This window comes from Hippocampus comes, unplaced genomic scaffold (genome assembly GCF_001891065.2).
Source record: "Hippocampus comes isolate QL1 unplaced genomic scaffold, H_comes_QL1_v1.1 scaffold25, whole genome shotgun sequence".
Taxonomy (NCBI): Eukaryota; Metazoa; Chordata; class Actinopteri; order Syngnathiformes; family Syngnathidae; genus Hippocampus; species Hippocampus comes.
Genome location: NW_017804844.1, coordinates 70,682 through 93,039, shown reverse-complemented (window position 1 = coordinate 93,039; position 22,358 = coordinate 70,682). Strand labels below are relative to the sequence as shown.

The window sequence follows — 22,358 nt, the reverse complement described above, 5'->3', positions numbered from 1 at the left end:
TTTTTTTTTTTCACAGTTGATGCGGACCAGAAACTCGCTTATTGCGCTGTCATCTGATTCTTGGTGGAAGTCTGGTCCAACTTGAAAGCCATTATACGCTCGTGAGTCTCTTTCACTGCCCATCTGATAAGTTAGCGAGCCCATTTATCGGTTTGGTGTGGGTTTTTAGTTCATGTTTAATGTTCAGCCGTAACTTCAGTTTATTTTCCACCGGAGCTCTCTCATATTGATTTCTGAAGCATTGTGTGGGGCAATCGATGCGCCAAATAATGTCCAAAACTCTGCACTCTCTCATTCCTTGGCAACAAACTTACACTCCGCCATCGCCCGGGGCAATTTTCATTAACAACGGTTGAAAGCCAAAGAGATCTCAGCCTATTCAAATGACTTTTGAAGCATGACTGTTGTCCTTGAATGCTAATGGCAATTTTCTCCCCCAGGCGAACGTGCGCCAGGGAAGGGTGAAATGGCGAAGTCGCCGTCCGCCTCGGAGGATCTTCTCTGGGCACAATATGTCTCGGTGCCGTCAGCAAGTTGACCTTTTGTGTATCGCTGCCTGATTTCCCAGTTTGCGCCGGCTCGGCCGGCATGGTACTCCGCGAGTAAAGGCCAATCGTCGCGACGCTAAGCAGGCGGCGGGTGACGGCCCGAATCGCCGAGGCGCGGGGTAAGTGTTGGAATTTTCTTTCTATCGTGCAAAGAACCGGCCAAGTCAAGCCTTGCTCTTCACACTGGGGTTGTGATTATGATTTGTGAGGTTATTTGTAATTGTATTTGTGGCGTGTGGTGGCAAAGATTGATGATTGGTGATTTAAAAAAAAAAAAATTTAAATCTCCCAATAATTAAGTCCTACTGAAATGCTTAAATGACCAAAAAAAAAAAAAAATCAGCAAAGATGGAAAACAGTTGAAATGATAAATGTACCGTTTGCCTGCCTGTTGCAACGAAGCGACTGCATAAAATATTTGTAGCTGTTTGAGTGGCGGAAGGTCACGCCGCCGCACCAACGCGTGTTAACCTCTGACTTTTGTTGGACCTCCATAACTATGAGCGCTTTTATTAGGGGCACGTTAATCTTCCCCTCCAGCGTGTTGGCGGCAGAGGTAAAAAAAATCACCCTCGTGACCTCGTCGAAGCAGCCCTCATCCGTCACCATGCGGTGCGACAGGAAATGATGGCGACAGGAACTCTCCTCAAGTCAATCAAGTGACCCCCTCCCCTCAGAGTTGATGTCATTGAACTTCCTGGCTCGTTTGAATCGTTCACACCGGGCACGCCGGTCGTTTTCTTTTCCGTGTTGTCTTCGGGGTCACGAGGAAGCTGAAGTCTAACCCATGTGACAACCAGTAGCGGTATAAGTAAAGTGGGTAGACAAGACAAATACAAAGCGAGTACCAAGTCCACTTCCGCTGTGACGCAGCTTTTGACTTTTTTTTTTCGCCTACAAACGCAAGAAATGTCAGCCTTCACGCTGACAAGTATTCAGCCGGCTCGCGGAGAGCTCGCCGCAAATGCGTTTTATCAGTCATCTGAGGACTTTCCTGATCACTGGAGTGTCTCTTTCGCTGCGGAATTGAGCCCACTGGTGGATGAAATGGCGCGCTCCCTTTGACTTTGCCTGACATTCAATTGCACACTTTGTTTCCGCTCCTTCTCATTTTCCTAAAGCTGTTGTTGGGCTCCCATCTGGCTGGCTTTCATCATTCGTTTAGTCGAGCCTGGCGGTGTGTGTCACCCATCGGGAGACCCGCGGCCAAGCGGGGGAGATGTGATAGCGATGATCAGTTGCCGCCTTTCCGCACATCTGTCAGCCTTTAATTCTCTGCCGAGGCGTCCGCGGGGCGAGCGCGGGTAAAGTTGTGCTGCGATTCCGTGCGGAGGCGTGTGAATCCCAAGTTGAGATTTTAAAAATAAATAAAAAAGGCTCGACTCGCACAGAGTGATAGCGGCTAATGTCCTAGTGGCCTGCGGGATGTAAAGTTATCGTCCGCAAAGTCTTTTGCGGCTTGGCGGAGTTGTAAAACCCTCCACCTCATCGAGGCGAGGACAGTATGGCCGCGGAGATAAGACGCGTTTTAAGGGGCCGCGCTGTTTATTCAAAGCATAACCAGCCAGAAAGACGTCGACGGCGGAGCGGAATGTCACCGCCTTCGCCGGGTTTGTTTTATCGCGGCCGCCGTATAAAACGCAGGTGTTCACGCTGATTCCAGGCGCTTGAATTAAAAAGCACACAAGGAGACATTCCACCTATTTGGTTTTGTCCTTGAAGCCTGCATTCGACGGGCGCCGCAAGTGAGCATTTTTATTTGCTCATCTTCCCGGGGCCTTTCTCAACCCACCCACAACGGAATTAAAGCAAAATCCAAGTGTCTTTGGCGAAAATGACATTGGACCGTGATCCCAGCGGCTCCTGTCGGACATTTATCAAATGTATAACCGGGAGATGACTCTTTGTATTATTAATATTGGAGTCATTATCGCCATGAATAATTCATGAGCATGACTGAGCGAACGCCCGAAGGCTCTTCATCATTTGAATAAAGCGTCGTCTTGCAATATGGCATCCGGCAACCGCGGCAAACACCCGCGCTGTCATCGTCAGCGAGCGCGCGGGTGTGAGTTTTGTTTGTGTGAATTGGAACCCCCGGCTGTGACCCCTGAGTTCAGACTTTTAAATATTCACTGACATATCACTTGGAACCTTAACTCAGGGCTTAAAACCTTACTTCCAAAATGCCAGACGACAAATCCTCTTGCCGCGCTTGTGCGAAAAAATGCTTTGAAACGCGAAAGCGTCTCTGTCGTTCACCCTTTCCTGCACCCTGTAACCTGATCACATGATAAGCCGTCCACTGTCGTAACCGCTGTCCCTGAAAGGGTTAAATCTGATTTATTTGGGATCATTTAACACTGCCACAGCCATTTTAACATTCTTTTCGAGATTCGATCGATAACTTGTTTCCGTGACAACGCGGCGACAAGAAAACAGACGGCGCATTTGCAACATAACTACGGCGTCGCAGCGCGCGTTCACGTCCTTGCATGTCAACTCGTTTGTTAGGCGTCGCTCAGGGTCGTCCCGTTGGCTCACGGATAACAATGGAAATATTATCGGGCCGCGTTATGAAGTCATTTGTCGCGAGCGGCGGCACCGCGCCGCCCGTAAATCAGCGCTCGTCCGTCATTAAGTCGCGTAGCGCGACACATAAAGTCGTCACATCGCCCCCGCCGCCACCGTGAAGGATGTCCCATCCCTGCTTTGATGTCATCTTGAACCGTCCTAGCAACCCACTTTTTTCCCCGCTAGTCAAACTTATCATGGCGTTTCTTTTGACGCAACTGGAGAGTGTTTACAGGACATCGGGCTGAGTGTGTGTGCGCTCATGTCATTCTTGGTTAAATGGTTCCGAGCGTGCATTACTGATACATCTACATACATGGTATTTGCAACCCTGTTTTAAAAACCTAACCCTGGATTGAAACCCTACTTTAAAACATTAATCCTTGCTTGAAACCTTAACCGAGACCTCTTACTGTGATGTGCTCTACGCAATTAGTGAAGTAGTAGAAGTAGAATGAGCTGACATTTCAGGGCCCCTCATCTATGGTAGTGTGTGACAATGTGTGTGTGTGTGCTGGCATATCACCTGAATACATGCAGGACGATGAGGACGTTGTCAATTTTGAGGAGTGTCCTCATGATTTGGACAACGCAAATAGGTTTCTCAGCCTGTAATGAAGCTCAAATCCAATGTTTTCGTGCATGTCCCCATAAGTCCTGTTTACATGAGTTGTGCGTCATCTTGTCTTTGAACTGTATCTGAGGCAACACCCCAGAAGGCAGGATGTGGTATCGCACCACAATTCACAGCTTTTGATCATCAAAAAGTTACCTGTCCTCATAATTACGCACCTGACCACGGGTTTTGTCAATAATTTTGTGTTATCCCGGTGTGTGTGTGTGTGTGTGTGTGTGTGTGTGTGTGTGTGTGTGTGTGTGTGTGTGTGTGTGTCAGTGTCAGTCTGTAGTGGAAACATTTGGCGTTGTCGCGTTCCAAATGTCACCTCTTTTATTTTGTACCAAGCAGCAAATAGCAGCGACCTTCGGCCCAAAGTAGAGAGTGAACGCCGTCGCACATTCTTCATTTTCCGGCATCGACCAAAATGTCAGCGGCAACTTCACAGCGACCAGCTTCCTGTAGACAAAAACGGACGGAATGCACCCACCGGTCGTGTCATCCCGGATGCACTTCCTGCTTTTATGGAAGACTCTGGGATGGTTGGCAATGTTGCAATGCAGCGAAACCCAATTCATCATTGCCGATGCAATCCACACCAACTTGCGATATGTAAACATTACGAAAAATTTCATCATATCGTTTTTGAAGTTTACTGTGAGACGGACACATTCAGCAAAAGAAACTAAATATTGTCTTGATAAATATGGTTATATTAGCTAGTTAGCTAGTCAAGTTTAAGTTTGGTTAGTTACTTACTTGGTTAGCTAGCTAGCAATCCAAAGATATTGCTAGCTAGCTATAGATATAACGATATCTTGTTTTGAAGTTAGTTGATAATTAGTTTGCAAAAAAAGTAGCAGTTATCAAGATAGCTAGCTAGTCAGCGCGCCAAATAATTGTATCAAATGAACAATTAAAATAAAATGGCTGATGCTAGCTATTCCTTCATACTTACTAATTTCCAAAATATTGCTGTCTGAAATTGCGTATGGAGTTTCCCAATTATCACCCACTCCAAAACTAGGCAGATTTTTTGCCAAGTCCTCTCTCTCTCACCCCCTCTTCCGCGTGTGTGTATATGTATGTATGTGTGTATATATATATATAATTGAGTTTATCGGACTGATATGATTGCAAGCGTCTGTGCGCTCGCCGAGCCTCTCATGCCTCCAAGCGCTATGCAAATGACCATCTTAGTCTGTAATTGTTTAAGCAAGATTGATGTCTAAATTCATGCGGCGGTGGCACGAAACGCTCCCAAATGGAGCCGCTCGTCCGTGTCCGAACCTCTCGTCGTCTTTTTTTTTTTTTTCTCCCCTCACTCCCTCACTCCATCCCTTTCTTCCCCCGCAAAGCTTAAATGTGGCATCTGGACAGTTTGGCAGTTTTCAGAGAGAGGTGTTGAGCGCTGACTTTAATGAAGATGCATCACGCCTGTTGCAGATTTATCTCCCTTCGTATGGCAGAGCAGATGCTCGCCGAGTGAACCCGATGATTTTTTTTTTTCCTTTAAGCCCCCTTCCGCCACCACCCTCTCATCAACCCATCAAAGCAAAAAGGCACAGAGCCCAGCAGCATGTCTGTTTGCGGCCCTGCAAAGCACGCTGGGAAATGGGGTGGAGATGGGGAATGAAACCTGATCAGTGTTTCCACCAATTAAAAAGGATCCAAGAGGATGTCCTGTGCTAATAAAATGTACGTCAAATTGAGCTATAAATGTTGAAATCACTTAGAAATTGGAAATGTGGTTCGTCAGTTGGTTGGCTGGTTGGTTCGTTTGCGGGTTTGTTTGCCGATTGCTAGTCAATTTTTAAAATAATTTACTGATGGTAGATAGTTCATGTTTTGTTTGTTTGTTCGTTCCATCACTCATTCTTTAGTTTGTCACATTTGTTGTAATTTTTTAAGTTGGGCTGGTTCGTTAGATCGGTAGTTGGCTAGCTAGCTTGCTAGCAAGTTTGTCATAGTTGGCTCTCTGTTGAATGTTTGTAATACTCTTGAAGTTTGCGTTGTTTGGTTGTTGTTTTTTTAATATTGGATAAATTTGGCAAAATACCCCAAAAGAAATTTCATGGCCATTACTCAACTCTCCTCTTATTTACTTTTATTTTCTGAGGCGAATGACTGCATTCATTGATTTTGACCTTGCATGCAACGTTAGCATGTAGCTACAGGTACATCTGAGCACGGTTGTTTTCTTTTTTTGTTGTTTTGTTTTTCCATTTTGCTCCCAAGAGCACCAAGGTGGATCTTATTTCCACCAGAAGAGCTTGACTACATCTTTATCGCAATAACATGCCTGAAGCGCATCTCATTTCTTGGAGGGCCTCCCACTCCCGATTGGTATCCGACGCTTGATTTACGCTTGCGCTAATGTAGAGCCGAGTCCTCCGGCCGTCCATGTATGATCTGCTTTGTGCCAATTTGTGTTTAGCGCTCCCTTTGACCTCGTCCGTCTTATCTGCCAGGCGCAGGCGTGAAGGACGAGCGCCGAAGCCAACGCAAACGTTTATTGACTTGTAAATATTGCAAATGGAACGGCCACGTCCTTGCGCGCCGTTTCCAATTACGGCGGGGTAATAAGAAGCCTTTGTTGGGTCAACGCTGTCACGTCTCGCCACCTGATTGCTTGGGTGGCTACAATGCGAGCTCGCGTAGTCTACACCCGTGGCGCTTAGAGCTTTCGGCGAACAAGTGTGTGAGCAGTGGCACATTTTTATAATGCTGGTCTTCATTTGGGGGCTGTTGCATGCGTGAACATGTCTTCCGGTTTAATCTGAATGGGGAAAAATTATTTTCTGCATCATATTATATATGTTGAATGATTCTTTCCATTGCATGCTAAAACCCATTTTTAAAAGAAGAAAATATATTTGACACAATTATTTCTTATCATTTATTTCTTTCATGATAAAAGAAACATAATTACATGGAATGGCAAAACCGACATTTAAAAAAAAATATATGGAAAATATTTAATTAAAAATCATTTTAAATGCAAGTCGTTACATTGAAGCTATTAATATAAAGTGCATTGAACAAATGAATTCATCATAAAGTGGAAATTAAAATAAAATCAGTTTTTTGAGTTTTAATAATGGAATACATTCTAGTAATTAAAAAGTACATTTGATAACATAAAATAAATTTTTTCAAAAAAAAAATCTGTTCATGAAATGGAATAAATGAAGGGCATGTGTGTGCACCTGCATCTTATACATATTATTTATGCTTCCTTTTGTTTCATTATTCCACTTGCATTTTCGTTTGTATTTTTTATTAGTGTTATATTTAAAAACGGATTCGCTGCAGGTGCTCCTATACCTTCACATTAATTGAAAAAAAAAAAATCCAAACATAAACGTTTGCCTCCTGCCGTGAAGGTTGCTATGGTAGCCGGCGCGTTAATTTCACTCAGAGCGGAAAATGACTCGCCTGCGTTCATTTGTATATTAAGACATGATGGCGGCCATCTGTTGTTGTTGCTGTACTGTTCTGTTGACACATTCCTTCTGAAAAAGATGTTAAAAAGGTTCGATCATCAAAACAAGCGAGCGTGCTACTGATGGTCAAACATTTTCTTTATCTTGGAGCTTAATTCACAATTAGTTATTTTCACTTTTTAGTCCTGCCTAAGTCAGCAAAGTCCAAATTCGTGCATTCACCCATTCATCAGCCTTTTTGATGGTGTTAACTTTGCGGTCATGTCCCAAATCGAATTCCTTTTGTGTGTCGATTGAGTTGTTTTTAGTTTTGTAGTCATTTATCCATCTGGAGAGTTCATTCATTCATAAGCCACGTGAATGTGTTAATTTTTTAGTACCACCTGAGTCAGGAGTCCTCATTAGTTCATTCCTTCAGTCATTTAAAAGACATGCGAGTACCTTTTACTGACGACTGTTGCAGTGAGGACACTGTGGCGAGTCCGTATTCATTCATTCATTCATGAATTGATTTCACTTTGTAGTCACGAGCCGGACAGGCTTGCCATCTTTCATTCATTCTTAAACCACATAAACGGCCGCAGTCAGACGAGCCCTCGTTCATTTATAAGACATGTGAGGTGTTCTTTTTTTTTTTTTTTAAGTCATGTCTCTTTCTGGAGAGTCCTCATTAATTTATTCCAGATGTTCCCTCAAGAGAGTAGAAAAAGGTGAGATGATGGGCAAAAAAAAAAAAAAAAAACCTCCCCAGTCAAAAGTCAAAGTCAGATAAATTTTTTTAAAAAATGGCTGCAGGGCTTGCGGGAGTTCTAAAGGTTTTCTTCTTTCTCACTTTAATCCCTCCCCGCTGAAGGAGCAGCCGAGCCAATTAGACGGTGAATTAAAAGCGGGACCCGATGACCCCCACGACACTTGATAATCAGTGGCCCAATCATTAAGTGCCAGATAACAAGCTCTGATTTGCTTCCTTATTACAGCTTGGCCACAATGCCGCCGCCGCCGCCGTGAGCGCTACTTAACGGCCTTTCCAGACACGGGGTGACTTTCGGGCGGCCACGAGTTCGTGTTGGCCGCCAAGCACGCAAGCGTCTGCCCGCTACTTTGTCAGACACCGATTGCTAGGTGGTGCCTCACTTCGGAGGACTAATCTGTGCTGGTCTGTAAAAATATAAGGTCGAAATGTGCCGAAATTTCTGAACTAAACATGTTGACAGTTTGTCGAACGACCAGCTTGGAATTTGAACAAGAATTGCAAGACGGTGACACCTTGTCCATCCTGCAATGTCCAAAATAAAAGGCTGTCAGACGCTCTCCAGTGAAATATGTAATTCGTAATATGGCTGATGCATTAAATTCGAGGTAATAGAAAATGTTGGTTTGGCATTATTATTTTTAATGAAATTAAGATGAACATGCTACAAATTGAATTAAAAATTACCCGTAAAAAAAACCCCCAGATAAATCCAATAAAATCTAAACAGGTTTCTAAACCAAATTAAAATGAATAAATAAATTTGTCAAAAGCCACATTAAAATGAATGTTGAATAAAAATATAATTCTATGAAAAATTACTTTAATTAAAAAGGAAATTAAAATGTCATGAAAATGAATGATTGAAAATGACACCCAAAAAATACAAATGTTAAAAAATGTAGAAATTAATAAAAAAAATAAAACAAAATCTATTCTAAATTAAATTTGTGATGTAAAATTAGCCTGCACCTCTAAATTGTTTACTGCAATATGGAATGTATATGACCAGTTGTTGCGTTGGTAGCAGAAACCAGGACACACGAGTTCCCTCCAAAAGTATTGGGACGGCAAGGTCAACAAGGGAACAATACTTTTGGAGTGAATACTTTTGGAGTGGACTGTATGCGAGGTGGGCGTGGCCTCTACTTCCATTCTTTTCCTTTCCCCCGACTCCATTTGTCAGCATCTCATTCACGCCCGCAAAAAAGTTCTTCCGTGGGAGAGTGGTGGCGTAAATAAATCGGGCCGCTGAGAGTGCGGCGACGCCGGAGCTACGCGAGGGCTCGAAATTGTACCGTGATAAATATTGAGAGGCGCAATGAGCAATGGTTTTCTCACGCCGCAGCATGAAATGTGGCTTTGTGATCGGATGCCGGCGCCAAGTAGGTTACGAGAGGGAACGCCAACGTTAAGCAGCCCTGATCTGTCTGAAATGGAGGGCAGCGGGCGGAAGGCAAAGATGAGGGAGGACAACATGGCCGGCTTAGGTCAACGTATCCATCACGCATTCATTATCAATCCATCATTCATTCATCGATCACCAATCTGGCTTTCAGCATCCTCGGCATGTGACGTTTCTCAATTTCAAGATTCCCGCCATGTATTCCAATAAAAGACGATTCGATACGCATTTCGACAGACAGGTTGCGATGCGCTTCAAGGACGGTTTGATTTTAAAGCGGAACGATTCAGTTCGATTCAGCGTGATGGCGATTCAATGCAAGAGTATGATGCAAGGAGTGTTTCGTTGTCATTTTATATACAGGGGAAAGAACTTAGCGGAACCATAACGTGTTATTTTCTTCCAAGGTATACATCAACAAAAGACGATTCGATAGTATGTCGACATAGCATAGATCAGATTCAATTTGATTCACTGCATTCACGTCTTTGTAAATCCAAACCGATTTTTCCGATTTCAATCGTCCCCTAAGTCGAGTCAGCCTCAATGTGGCGCAGCTGTACAAAAGAATATCAATTTCAAATATTATCATTTCCGGACAAAGCCATCAAATTTCAGTGTCAGAATGACATTCGGTGTTGTTGCTTTTTTTGTTGTTGTTGTCGCTGTTAAATGTCAAAACGGCTCGACTTTGGCCTGAACAGTATGTCAGGGTTAAAACGATGAACATTTTTTCATTCAGCAGTAGCTTCCCAGAACTTCGGCAATGAGAACACAGGGAAAGCTGTTGACAAATCATCCCGTCCCTCTCACCTTGCCGCATTGTTGTCACAACGAGCTGCGCTGACCAAGGTCCCCTCAGGTGCTTCGGCACGCGATTATCTCCCTGCCCCCTTTGTCTTATCGTCTCAGAGCAGAACTCCTGGATTGAATCGTCCAGAAATGATTACCCTGGCACTTAGCATTCGCGTTCATCACTGATTGTAACCAGTGCACAGGAATATTTCCCGGGTTGCTCTCGAGGCGTCTCTGGCAATCAAGCTGCCTGTCAGCTGATGTGGAATGTCGCGGGCGGCGACGGCGGGTGCTTACGCCGCATTTCTGGCCCGCTGCCTTGTTTGATTCCTGCCTGCCAGTGTTGCCTCCGGCCGCTGCTTTGTTAAGGACGCATTCTCCGCAGAGTCAGGTTAGACTCAATTTCACAGACAGGTCTGCGCCGCTGTGGGAGTGGTCACAGCCAACTTCAATCATGGCCAATCAGTGACTCCTTTTCGTTCCCTGTAAATTTGACACGCTAGTCTAGTGCAGGAGGTCACCCCAAGGACCTCATGAGCAACCCGTGGGCCTGTTCTAAAAATAGCTCACCAGTGAAAGGATCACTTGAAAATGATATTTGCAGATATCTATAGAATTTTTTTTGTTTTTTATTTATAGAAATAGTGTTGCATCGTGCCATTGATTCCATTCATATGAAATCATTGTTGCTTATTTTTGTGAGAAATGATAAACATGATCTTATATTAACCATTGCAGCCTTTAAAATGACCTCGGATATTGAGCGACATACTGCTTCACCAAGTCAGACTCTCTTATTTACAGCCTGTTCTGGTAAATTTCCATGACACTTGGCATCAAATAAATGTGTTATGACAGCTAAAACAGCCCTTTTAAGATAATTTATCGTGTCAAGTGTGGCGCGCCGTCTCTCAAGCTGGCTAATTGAACGCATACCGCCCCTTTAAACGCAGACGTACAGTGGCTGGCGATTGCTTTTTGATTGATGCGCCAGCAGGCGCTAATTGGGAGGCTCCTGGCGTCAAATTAGCCAAGCTCGTCTTTGTGGTGGTGATGTACGACGGGACATGACGGGTGACAGGCACTCGCGCGTCCTCATTGTACCAAGTCAAACAGGACCGTCCGTTGGTTACACAAGGATAATTGTGCTGACTTTTGATTGGCACTGTCTGAGATTTATTTGCACAAGCGCACACCCAAGGTTTTCCTTGGCTGGAAAGGCGGACGTAACCTTTGCGAGGCCTTTGCTTGATCCATTTGTTATACCCTCTCACCTTTGCGAGTGATGGATCACGACACAGAGGGAGGATTATCTTGCACCGCTCCCGCCCGTTGAAGACACCAAGTGGCGACAAGGGTGCTCTTGTTTTTTTTCAACATGTACGATGCCAAATTCTTAAATTTATGGTTCAGCACGCAAATTGGCCGAATCAACCAAATACGAAAAACGGGCACGCTTTTGAGTTTTTGGCCAACACCCTCCGGTGACGAAGTTTGACAATTGCGCGTAAACTCCGATGAACTTTGTGATCCCCACACGTCTTCATTACTCCAAATTATTCTGACGATCCAAACTTTCCTGATTCGTGTCCTTGCGGATCGACGTTGACAATTAGAACGATAAATCTTAGCAATTTACTTTTCGGTTCTTTTACCGACTGGTTAAATGACGAGAGCGAACGAGTAGCTTACACAATCAACTCAAGTCAGTGAAATGTAATTAGAAGGGGAAAAAAGGGGCGCGGTGGGGAAACCACACAGCAAGGCTCAAATTTGATTGATTGCTTGTGATGCCGAGAAATGAAAAGAAATGATCAATTTGCATCTTAATCACATTATTTGCACCACTTAAATTAATTCGTTAGTCTTGATTAGTTGAGTATTGGAGTGACGGCGAGTATGTAAAAGCAGCAGAAGCACCTTGTATTTAATACTTTCGTCATACTGTATCATGATGACATCATGCTAACCAAAAAAAAAAAAAAATCTAAAAACAAAGCTGCGAGTCGCCGTGTTTGAGCAAAAGACGATGTATCATGATGACATCATGCTAACCAAAAAAAAAACAAAAATCTAAAAACAAAGCTGCGAGTCGCCGCGTTTGAGCGCAAGACGAGCCGGTCCCGCAAGCGTTGCGACATTTGGCCGCGGTGAAACTGTGGCACGGTGATGGATGTGTTGCACATATTAGACTCGCGTCACTTCTGTTTCTGCCACGAGCAAAGCTAAATAATTGAAAACTTCCAGATCCACATGCAATATATCATCTGGACCCTCGCCCTGCCCCAATCCCAAAAGAAACTGTTTCTGCCTCACTTTTTGTTATTTTAACAGAGGAGCTCGCACAAGGCAGCATTGGCAGTATCCAAAGGAATAATAGCTTCGTAATAATTCATATACCGTATTTTCGGCACAATAAGGTGCACCTGCAATGCATGGCCTATTTTAAAACTGTGTACATTTATAGGGCGTGCCGCATTATAAGGCGCATAGAATAGAAGCTACAATCGTGGCTGTGGTTACGTTATGCATCCACTAGATGGAGCTACGCTAAATGGAATATACAGTACAGCTTTATTTCTTCAGATTGATCCATATATGAGGCACATCGGATTTTCAGGCGCACCGTCGGCTTTTGAGAAAATTGAATGCTTTTTTTTTTTGTGCGTCTTATAATGTCGAAAAAAATATATATATACTGTAGACACCAATCATTTTTTCCACTATAATTATCGCTAGTAATATAATTAAGCTTTCATTGTTTTTTTTATATTATTAATTTTAGTGGTCAATATTTTCTCAGCTTTCGTCAACTCTCATAACCTTGTTGGATTCGCCACCAAATGTAACTGTTGCAGCTTGAGGGGGGGGGAACAGCATCAAGTTGCGCAAACAGGCTGATGAAACCGTAAACACTCCCCGGGGGAGGTAATGGAGCGCCTGACAGGTTGGTGGCGGTCTGACCGCCCTTAAGGTCCGGAGGCTCACTTACGCGCGTCGCGGCGTCATTTATCAGAGCGGGCCGCCATCTTGTGATCACACTGCTGACTCCCCGTAGGAGGTCTTCGCAAGGGCGATTATTTAGCTCCTCACTGCTGAGGTGATGCCTGAAACGCCACAGGCGGCCCACAACGCACAAAGGAATACGCAGTCAAGAACAACACAGAAAGAAGAAACGCAAAGCAGTCAAGAATATTCATTGTCAGAAACTGACTGTTCCCTACAGCAGTTCCCTCAGCAAAATCCCCCCCACCCCCAAAAAAAAAAAATGCTGAAGAAAAAAATGGAATCCAATTTTTGTCCCCAAAAAATATTTCTATGCATCACCTGGATTGTGAAAAAGTCACCGTATATAACATTTTTACTTCTAATATATAAATATTTTTTGTTCATTCAAAAATTATTGCTGTGCCCTCACAAATTCAAGTAAATACGTTTTCAAATACTTTTATTTTTAACAGAACTGTAGTCGGTGTACATGTGTAACAACATCAATTATGTAATTAGTTGCATAAGTGCAGTCAGCAGCTTTGCATTAACATTTTGTGTCCAGTAGCACATGACTTTTTACTCTGTGTGTGTGTGTGTGTGTGTGTGTGTGTGTGTGTGTGTGTGTGTGTGTGTGTGTGTGTGTGTGTCTGCCACTTGTGAGTTGCTCAGGAACAAGTTCCAAAAAGCAAAATGAAATATTTAGCTGTGTGTGTGTGTGTGTGTGTGTGTGTGTGTGTGTGTGTGTGTGTGTGTGTGTGAGTGTGAGTGACACCAAGCGAGCAGTGTTTCTATTCAAAACGGTGATGCAAGACGCATGTAAACACGTCCACCCAAGCATTCAGCCATTTTGTCCCAACTTTTCTGAGCTGTGCTGACAACCACACGCTTAAAAAAAAAAAAAAAAAAGTTATAAATATTCTCACACACACAGGGCACTTTTATCATTGCATTTTTTTAAAATATATTTTTTATTCTTCAAGAAAGCTAGTGGCTGTGAGTATTCCTCAGTTTTATTTCCACTCAATTCTAAACATTGTATTTAATTAATCAATTGTTTATTCAATTCCCCCCCTATTGTCCCCCAACTTAAAATAAAAAACTACTCAGCTAATAGTTTTTTAGCATTAAAAAAAAAAATCCAAGTGAATTTCCTCAGAAAACTACAACTAGTATGATATTTTACTTTTTAGGGTGCTTTTTATTTTATTTTTAAACGTCATGTCATTTGAGCTCCATTGTGTCCTCGGCCAGTTGAGCACCGACAATGCCTTCAAAGCACTTTCCTATTTGCGTGGCACTTTCAGGATGAAGAAATGACACCTGCTCAGTGGGCGGGACTTCACACGCACGCCTCACATCAAGCACCTGGCTTCACTTGAGTGGCGCAAGCAGCTCACCGTCAATCAGATGATGGGCTGCACGACCAGCAAGGTGCTTCCGACCCAAAATGGAAATGAAAATGAGAAGGCAAAGCGCCACGTGAGCGTGCTGCAGTCGCTGCTCGCTTTCACCAGGGAACGGGACCACCGAGAGGAGCCAAAAAAGAACAGTGTGTGGTTTTCCACTAAAAGCAAGAAGACTCTTCCTTCCGGTGAAATGAGGTTTCGAGATGAAAAGCAGCAAGTGAAAAGAGGAGACACATACAAGGACAAGTTTGACGCTCGGGTCACCTCAAGGTAGGAAATTGAAATATTGAAACTTTTAAACCCATCGTATAAAGATGGAATTCGATGGAATGAAAACGAATTTGTGTCACGCTTTGAATCATTTCAATGGTCATTGTGCTGCTGCCTGCCTTGGCCACCTGGGGGCAGTATAAGAGACAGATATTGAACATGGACGTCTGTAAAGTCAACGCAGCCCCTCCTCACAGAGGATCAAGAATATATGATTGTGAGTACAGTGGGATAGACAAAATCTGTGTCTAACTGATGACCATTTTAACTGCATTTGTGAAGGAAAAAATATTTTAACCCCCCAAAAAAGGAGTTTGCTCCGCCCCCACACCCCCCAAAAATGTTTTTTAAAGAATTTTCTAAAATATTTTTAAAAATCAGTGAATAGGTGAATCCACAGGTGCCGAACTGTGAGTATGCGGTAGTCCACTGTACTATTGTATTGAATGTCGAAATGTGTTGCTCCACTATTTCTTTTTTTAATACGTGTTGCTTGAAGAGTTCAATATGCTAAACATGATGTGATGATGATACAGTATACACTCATTTTAATCTGTCAAATACTGCAACAAGGTAAGCTTTGCACTGTTACTACCTGTAAAATATCACTGCTGTTCATAGCCCGGTGGCCAAAAAGCTAATTTCAACAGGCACATTTGTCTGTACCAAGGTGGGCAATGTACTTGTGTTATCCTGTAAATTAACACTCGACTGTTGTTCACCAAAATGCTAACATTACGACAGCAAGTAGCGGCCCAGTCGTTCGCTGTGGTGCGAGCAAGCTTACACTCGACTGTTGTTAGCCAAAAGGCTAACATTACGACACCAAGTAGCGGCCCAGTCGTTAGCTGTGGTGCTAGTAGGCTTAGCTAAAGCTAGCCAGCTTTGTCTGAACCGTGCTGCTCAGTCTCTCCTGTCTCCCTCGTCCATATGCGATGTAAACTTTGCGTCTTGACCTCTTTTGTCACTGTATGAAATCACTTCAAGGCACAGTGGGGTACATTCTTCTTGTACTTGCTTGACACGAGCAACTCCAACGACATGGGGTTGTCAATTACTTCAAGAGATGATTAAACAACAACAAATCCACCGAATCCTCAAGGACAAATTAATCATGGATTGTTATGCCCATCTCACTAATTCCCTCCACTCCAGACACAACAATCTTGGCAATAGCAAACCGTTGTCTTATGTACACAGTCTATTAAAAACTTTTTTTTTCTTTCTCCCCTATTTCTTCTGGTATTCGAAAATTAAGAGTATCCCGGTGGCTCTGGTGAGCACTTTCTACTTTGTATGGTGTGCCAACGTCTCCCAAATGACAGCATTACAGCTAATTGTGTATCTTCCCTCGCCTTTGTAATTATGTTATCAAAAGAGTGAAAACATAAAGCTCGCCACCTGTGGAGCATCTCGCTCTCATGGTGAAAGTAGTCGAGAAGGATATAATTAAGGCTTCCAAGCAAGCAAGATAATGTATAAAATTGGAGCATGTGCAGGGAGGAATTGTTTACCAGGAAACATCAGATACAGTATGAGTTCACAGAAACCATTAGGGAGTGTAATATTCAGACATGCGTTCATTTTTTTCATTTTTTTTTTTTTTTAATAATGGAACCGCAGTGCAGTGACCGTCAATGGCAGTGGTCCCCAAGTTTTAAAGCACCGCAAAGCAAAGTTTGTCTGCGTGCGTTATCAATATTTGATATTGTTGTGTTAGCGTAAACTGCACCGTAAGCATCCCATGAGTTTCTCTTTCACCCAAAAAAGTATTTAAAAAATAAAATAAGAAATATTCTTTCCAACCACACCCACTGTAGACCGAAACATCATCTTGAAACCAAGTTACTTGCCCACCTGTGACTTTCCCTGCGCGTTAGAGTCATAATGTCTGCAATCGTGGTTATATTTAGCTTTCAAATCCTGGATTTGCTCGGCTCCCTTTCGAAACCTCCCTCTTAGTTCAATTCAGTCCCACTTCATTTAACGAGAAAGCACTTTTCTCCTCATGAGTGAGAATTTTCTCCATCCCGCTGACAATGAGAGTGCATACGTGCTCCAGATGTGCCGACAGATGCAACCGCCGTGCTCCGATGACTCATCAGCACTCCCATTCTGCCTCATCAGATACCATATCAAGGCTCTGATCGGTCGCGGCAGCTTCAGCCGGGTGGTGCGCGCCGAGCACAGGACCAGTTGCCGACCCTTCGCCATCAAACTGATGGAAGTGGAGGCCCCCCAGGCCCGGGAGGTGTGCGCGGCCGAGCTTGCGGTGCTGCGGCGGGTCAACCACGCTAACGTGGTCCGCCTGGTGGAGGTGTTCCAGTGTCCCAGGCGCGTCTACGTGGTTCTGGAGCTGGCCACGGGCGGGGAGCTTCTGGACCGCGTCGTCAGCAGGGGGCACTACACGGAGCGGGACGCCGCCCGGGCCCTGCGTATGGTCCTGGCCGGGGTTGGCTACCTCCACTCCTTGGGGATCACCCACAGAGATTTGAAGCCAGAGAATCTTCTTTACTACCACCCGGGCGTCGATTCCCGCCTACTGGTGACGGACTTCGGGCTGGCAACGTTTGGAGGCGCGGCGTTATCAGGCAGCAATCAGAGTAAGTCACGTATAGTCAATTCAAGTCGAGTCCTTCATAAGTCCGAGAATTGACGATTGAAGTCTCTCTCGAATCGAGTTGTGTTGATCGAGTTCTTCATCTCTGATTTCAGGTGCCCAAAGTGGAGACGCCACTGGGACGAACAGCACTTGGTCCTTACGAACCACATGTGGAACACCGGAGTACATGGCCCCGGAGGTGGTGCTGAGGAAACCCTACTCTTGTGCCGTGGACATGTGGGCTGTCGGAGTGATTGCCTACATCACCCTGAGCGGGTGCATGCCCTTCGAGGATGACACCCAAACTCGGCTCTTGAGGTCCATCGTGGGGGGCAAGTACAGCTTTCGTGGAAATGTAAGTTACCAGTTTCAACACTTCTTCTGGGTTTTAGAGAGGTGACAAGCTTTATGATGAGGCAGGACGTTAGTCTCATGGGTGGTCCCTGAAATACTTTGAATCTGTTTTTCTTGACCATCGTTCGTAGTTCGTGCTCTTGATCGGTGTCCCTGAAAATGTAACCATCCGCAGCTGTAGTTAGTCCCGCAAGCAAGATAAGTCGGTGAAATTGCTCTTCCTACCCGGTCAATCAGTCATGCCGGAGGGAGCCATTTTAGAGGGGCGCCACCACCATGGGGAGAACCAGGTGGGATCCCCAGGGTTTATAAATTGAGTTTGTAAGAGCACTGAAAGAAAAAAAAAAGAATCGGGTTTCTTTTCACGGGTCGTAGTTGTGCTTCTTACCTGTGGCTGTGACTTCCTTTGGCTGGAGTTGGTCACACCTCGGCCATCGCAGTATTCCCACAAGCAGAAGTTGAACGCCTACAAGCTCTTTGCGAGTGTAAATTGGAAAAATGTACAGTGAGCATGTCGCAGCAGAGGCATTCGGGGTGTGTGTGCGCGTGTGTTTGTGAAGAAAAGAACACGGATATGCTAAATTTAGCCCAATCTCCCGCCTGCTTCAGCGCTTGCGAGAAGGCAACAAAAGGGCACCGCGTGTTCTCCGGGAGATGAGGTGTGTATTTTTAACAGTAAAACTCTTGAGGTGAGTTTGGCACTGTGCGTTCCCGCTTATCTCGGATTATTCACTTGCCCATAATCTGACATTTTAGTCCGAGGCCTTGGAATGTTATCCCGGTGTTACTTTGATACGCCACCGACCAAACAACAAATCCACGGAATGCTCGGGTTTTACTTGAGTTTCACGTTGGGTTTTGCCATGTTTTGTGTTGTCTACATTCTTGTTCATGTTAGCACTGACCTACATTGAGAACCTCCATTCCAGTGTTTGTAAACACTGCGAAATTCTTCTAATTAATTCCCAACAGCCAACCGTCTTCATTTCACAGCATTTCTCCTGACTATACTTTTTCCTAATCGTATCTTTCCACAGAGAAGAATGCAGAATGCATTTGGAGGTGACTCGAAATTTTAGACAGTATGCTTTGTTAGCAGCTGCTAGGCTAACGTAACATGCTAAGTGCCTTCATGTTAGCCTTTAACCTAGTTTCATTGGCCTTTTTATATCATAGCGTTCTACCGGGATTGATGCTGAAAGTTTACGGAGGTGACTTGAAATTTGAAAAAGTGTGGTATGTTAGCAGCTACTATGCGAACGTAACATGCTAACTGCTACCAAGTTAGCATTTAACCCAGTCCCATGTAGTCTTCTGAAGTCGTACCTCGTTTCAGGTTCATGACAAAGAATGCTAGTAGCTCTGAGAGTTTGTCATTCAGTCAATAATGAATTTACAGTGCAGTACTGTATGTTACAGCTGGTATGCGAAACTAAAATGCTATTAGCATGTCCATTAGTAGCTTTGTCGATGATGTGGAACACTTATGGGCCTGCGATTCGACAGATTGTCCACCGATCAACGTGCCAGGATGCGACGGCCGGCCCACTTCTAAATGGCTAGCTCGTCTTTGTGTCCACGTGAGTGCGCGTCCTGGGAGTTCACCAGTAAGATGAAGGTGACTGAAATGGCGCTTTTCCCCAAACCTTACATTGTGGGTCCCTGCGTGCAAAGCCCTCGCAGCACCACTGACATTCAATCACACCTAGCCAACATTCTCTTCCGCTCCCCACCACACACACACACACACATATAGACGCTCACACTCCTCTGAGGTGCAACCACCACTTGCCCGGGGGCATGCGCCACAGTGTCACCCTGATGTGTTTACCCAGCAGTGCGAAGGAGGAGGCAAGCAGAGGAGTCTGAGATGGATTGCAGGGGGGATTTGGGAGAGTGGTGGGCGCTGTGGCTACAGTGCTACACTTAGCGGGAAGCCATTTGAGCATCCATTCCTGCTGTTTAAGGTACTAGCATGCGTGCCGTTGTCACAAGTAGGGACAATTCACTGTGCTTGTAGAATGACTAGGGCATATTTGCTCCATTTTCTTTCACTTCTGTATGGGATTTCTGCACGAGTAGGACAAATTCTCCTGACAAATAGGACACATAGGCAAAACTGTGCACTAGTTAACATCTGTGCGCAACTATCATCACTCATGAAGCACCAACACTGCTTATCCCAGTTAACTTATGGCGAAAGGCAGACTATACCCCGAACTGGTCGCCAGTCAGTCGCAGGGCACATAGCGAGACGAGCAACCATTCACCCCCACATCGTCGCTGAGTGGGAACCGATCCCACTCTGCTGGCTTTCAAGTCAGGTGAGTGTGCCACGACATTATCAGCGACAAATTGCAAAGCTTTTCAAATGCATGACTGAAGTCCAGTAAAACTTGACACTGAGTGTGCGATGACAAAATGTGTTTCGGTTTCTTTGAACCTGCATTTGCTCCTCGCTGAAAATGCGAGTCCAAATATTTTCACTTTTATGTTATTTCCAAAGCAAATTCATTTTTCGAAATTCAAATTCAAATTAGCTGTGATGGACCTAAGCAATAGCAATTGATCGCCGATACACAGAGTTCCTCTTCGGCTAATCAGCACCTTCGTTTTTTTTTTTTTTTGAAAGTTTAACCTCCTAAGCAGCTCTTAACCTTTTATAGCACCTTTTTAAACTAGTTTTTTTCCTCACAAGTGACATTTCCCTCAAGTGGGGAACTACTAGTACACGTAGGAGAAGACCGTAAGAAGGATATCAAATAAATACTCTCAAGGCTTCTATAGGGAGGCAGAGAAAAAGCAGGGCAGGAGGAAGAATGGGTGTCGCCTGTGGGGGCGGAGGGGGGCTTTTTTTGCACCGTGTGTGTGTGTGTGTGTGTGTGTGTGTGTGTGTGTGTGTGTGTGTGTGTGTGTGTGTGTGTGTGTGTGTGTGTGTGTGTGTGTGTGTGTGTGTGACAGATGTAAAGCTAAATAATTCCCTCCCACAAGATTCCCCCTGACTGCATTGTGCTGCACACTTTCGTCTTGATGACCCAAAGCAAACATCTGCAGCAAGCCAGCGTCGGATTTAAAAAAAAAAAAAAAAAAAAATGGGACGAAAAACAAAGAGTGAAGCCAGCCTGCCCCCTAGCGAGTGCGGCGCGAACACATCTGGCGGGTGTGTGATTATTGTACATGACAGCACAATCTCTCCTGTATCCCCCGTATTGATGTTTACATGAAGGGAGTTGAGCCGCGGCTCGCGTTTTCTTCCGATTTCCATTCGGTTGGGGTGTGGAATGTTCTTTTGGAGGAGGTTTTCCATTTGAGGGTTTGGCATCAAACGCCACATTGGGATGTCAGTCAGCGCTGCAAGCGCTCCAGTGACTCATTCGCTTTCGAACCACTTTTCTGAACATACGGATGTGACTTCAATCCATGCCAATAAAAAAAAAAAAAATCATAAAATAATCATCTAAATCTGCATGTGCATGGCCATGACTCATGCTACAAAATGCAAATCTTTACTTTTTAATGGGAACTTAATGGGAGTTTGTTGTCTTATTTATTGCATTTTTTTCTAAATTTGATGTATATTGTCAGGAAAAAAAATGCAGGATTATTTGTTTCGAAGTAGTATATTTTATTTGCATTTATTTTGTTCTATGCACTGTGTATAATTGTAAAATATGTGTTGTATATGTATAACTTATGTCAAAAAAACACATATGTATTCAATCATTTTCAAATATTAAGTCACTGCAAAAATGTTTTGCTCATTGTACATTTGAATTTAAAAGTAAAAACTCATTGAATGATTCATAAAAGGAATGCAACAATAAATCCCCCAAAACATGATGGCTGTCATAAATTCAACTTTGATATCTTTTTTTTTGTTTGTTTGTTTAAATTATGGCATGTCGGAAAAGGCGGCGTCAGAGTTATCGAATCCCTTTTGCTCGTTCATCTAATTGTTGCCATGCAGGTCTGCTCAGGTCAGGATGGATAACAGACATTATGAAGTGAGGGTGAGAGAGGGGGTTGGGGGGGGGCTCAGGCTGCATGCTTATTCACGCTTTAACGAGATGTAGCTTAATGAAGCAAGCGTTCCCTCAAGGTTTCCCCCTCGATGCCTTATCGGAGCTGCACCGCGCTTCCTCCGCAGTGATATATCGCTCCCTCTCTCCCTCCCAACACAATAAAGCCTTTGTTTATTTGCGCACGAGGAGATAACCCTCCTGCAGGTGGCTCACTTCCCGGGGAACAACAACACACGTCTTTGTTTGTGCCACCGCAGCACTGATGGAGGGGGGCAAAACTTTTACTAGGCTCACTTGCTTTTTCCCCCCCACCCATCCCGGCTGTCTCTTGTTGACGTGCGTGTGCGTACGTGTGGTGGCAGAGTGTTGGATAAAAGATGCCAACAGGTATACCCTCCAGGGTAGCTTTGAGGCATTTATTTTAGTCTCATCAGTATCACTCTGAGGATGAATGAAGTTGAACCGGGGCTTTACAAATTTTTCATTTGAGGGCTGCAAAAGGGTGCAAGGGGAATCTAATTAAAAAAGAACAAGCAAGCGTATCAAGGAAAATGCTACTGTGTGTGTGTGTGTGTGTG

At 44.3% G+C, this 22,358-nt stretch overlaps 1 protein-coding gene across 1 annotated transcript in view; it reads left to right on the top strand.

The window, feature by feature from the left end:
• Positions 1-23: 23 nt before the first annotated feature.
• The window catches only part of LOC109518454 (serine/threonine-protein kinase H1 homolog), a 25,155-nt gene continuing 2,820 nt past the window's right edge, over positions 24-22,358 (top strand). Inside the window, exons 1-5 of the mRNA XM_019874277.1 lie at positions 24-101; positions 441-667; positions 14,431-14,802; positions 16,930-17,405; positions 17,518-17,759. Of these exons, the coding sequence (XP_019729836.1) occupies positions 14,534-14,802; positions 16,930-17,405; positions 17,518-17,759 (987 nt within the window). The 5' untranslated portion in view covers positions 24-101; positions 441-667; positions 14,431-14,533. The remainder of the gene's footprint in view (positions 102-440; positions 668-14,430; positions 14,803-16,929; positions 17,406-17,517; positions 17,760-22,358) is intronic.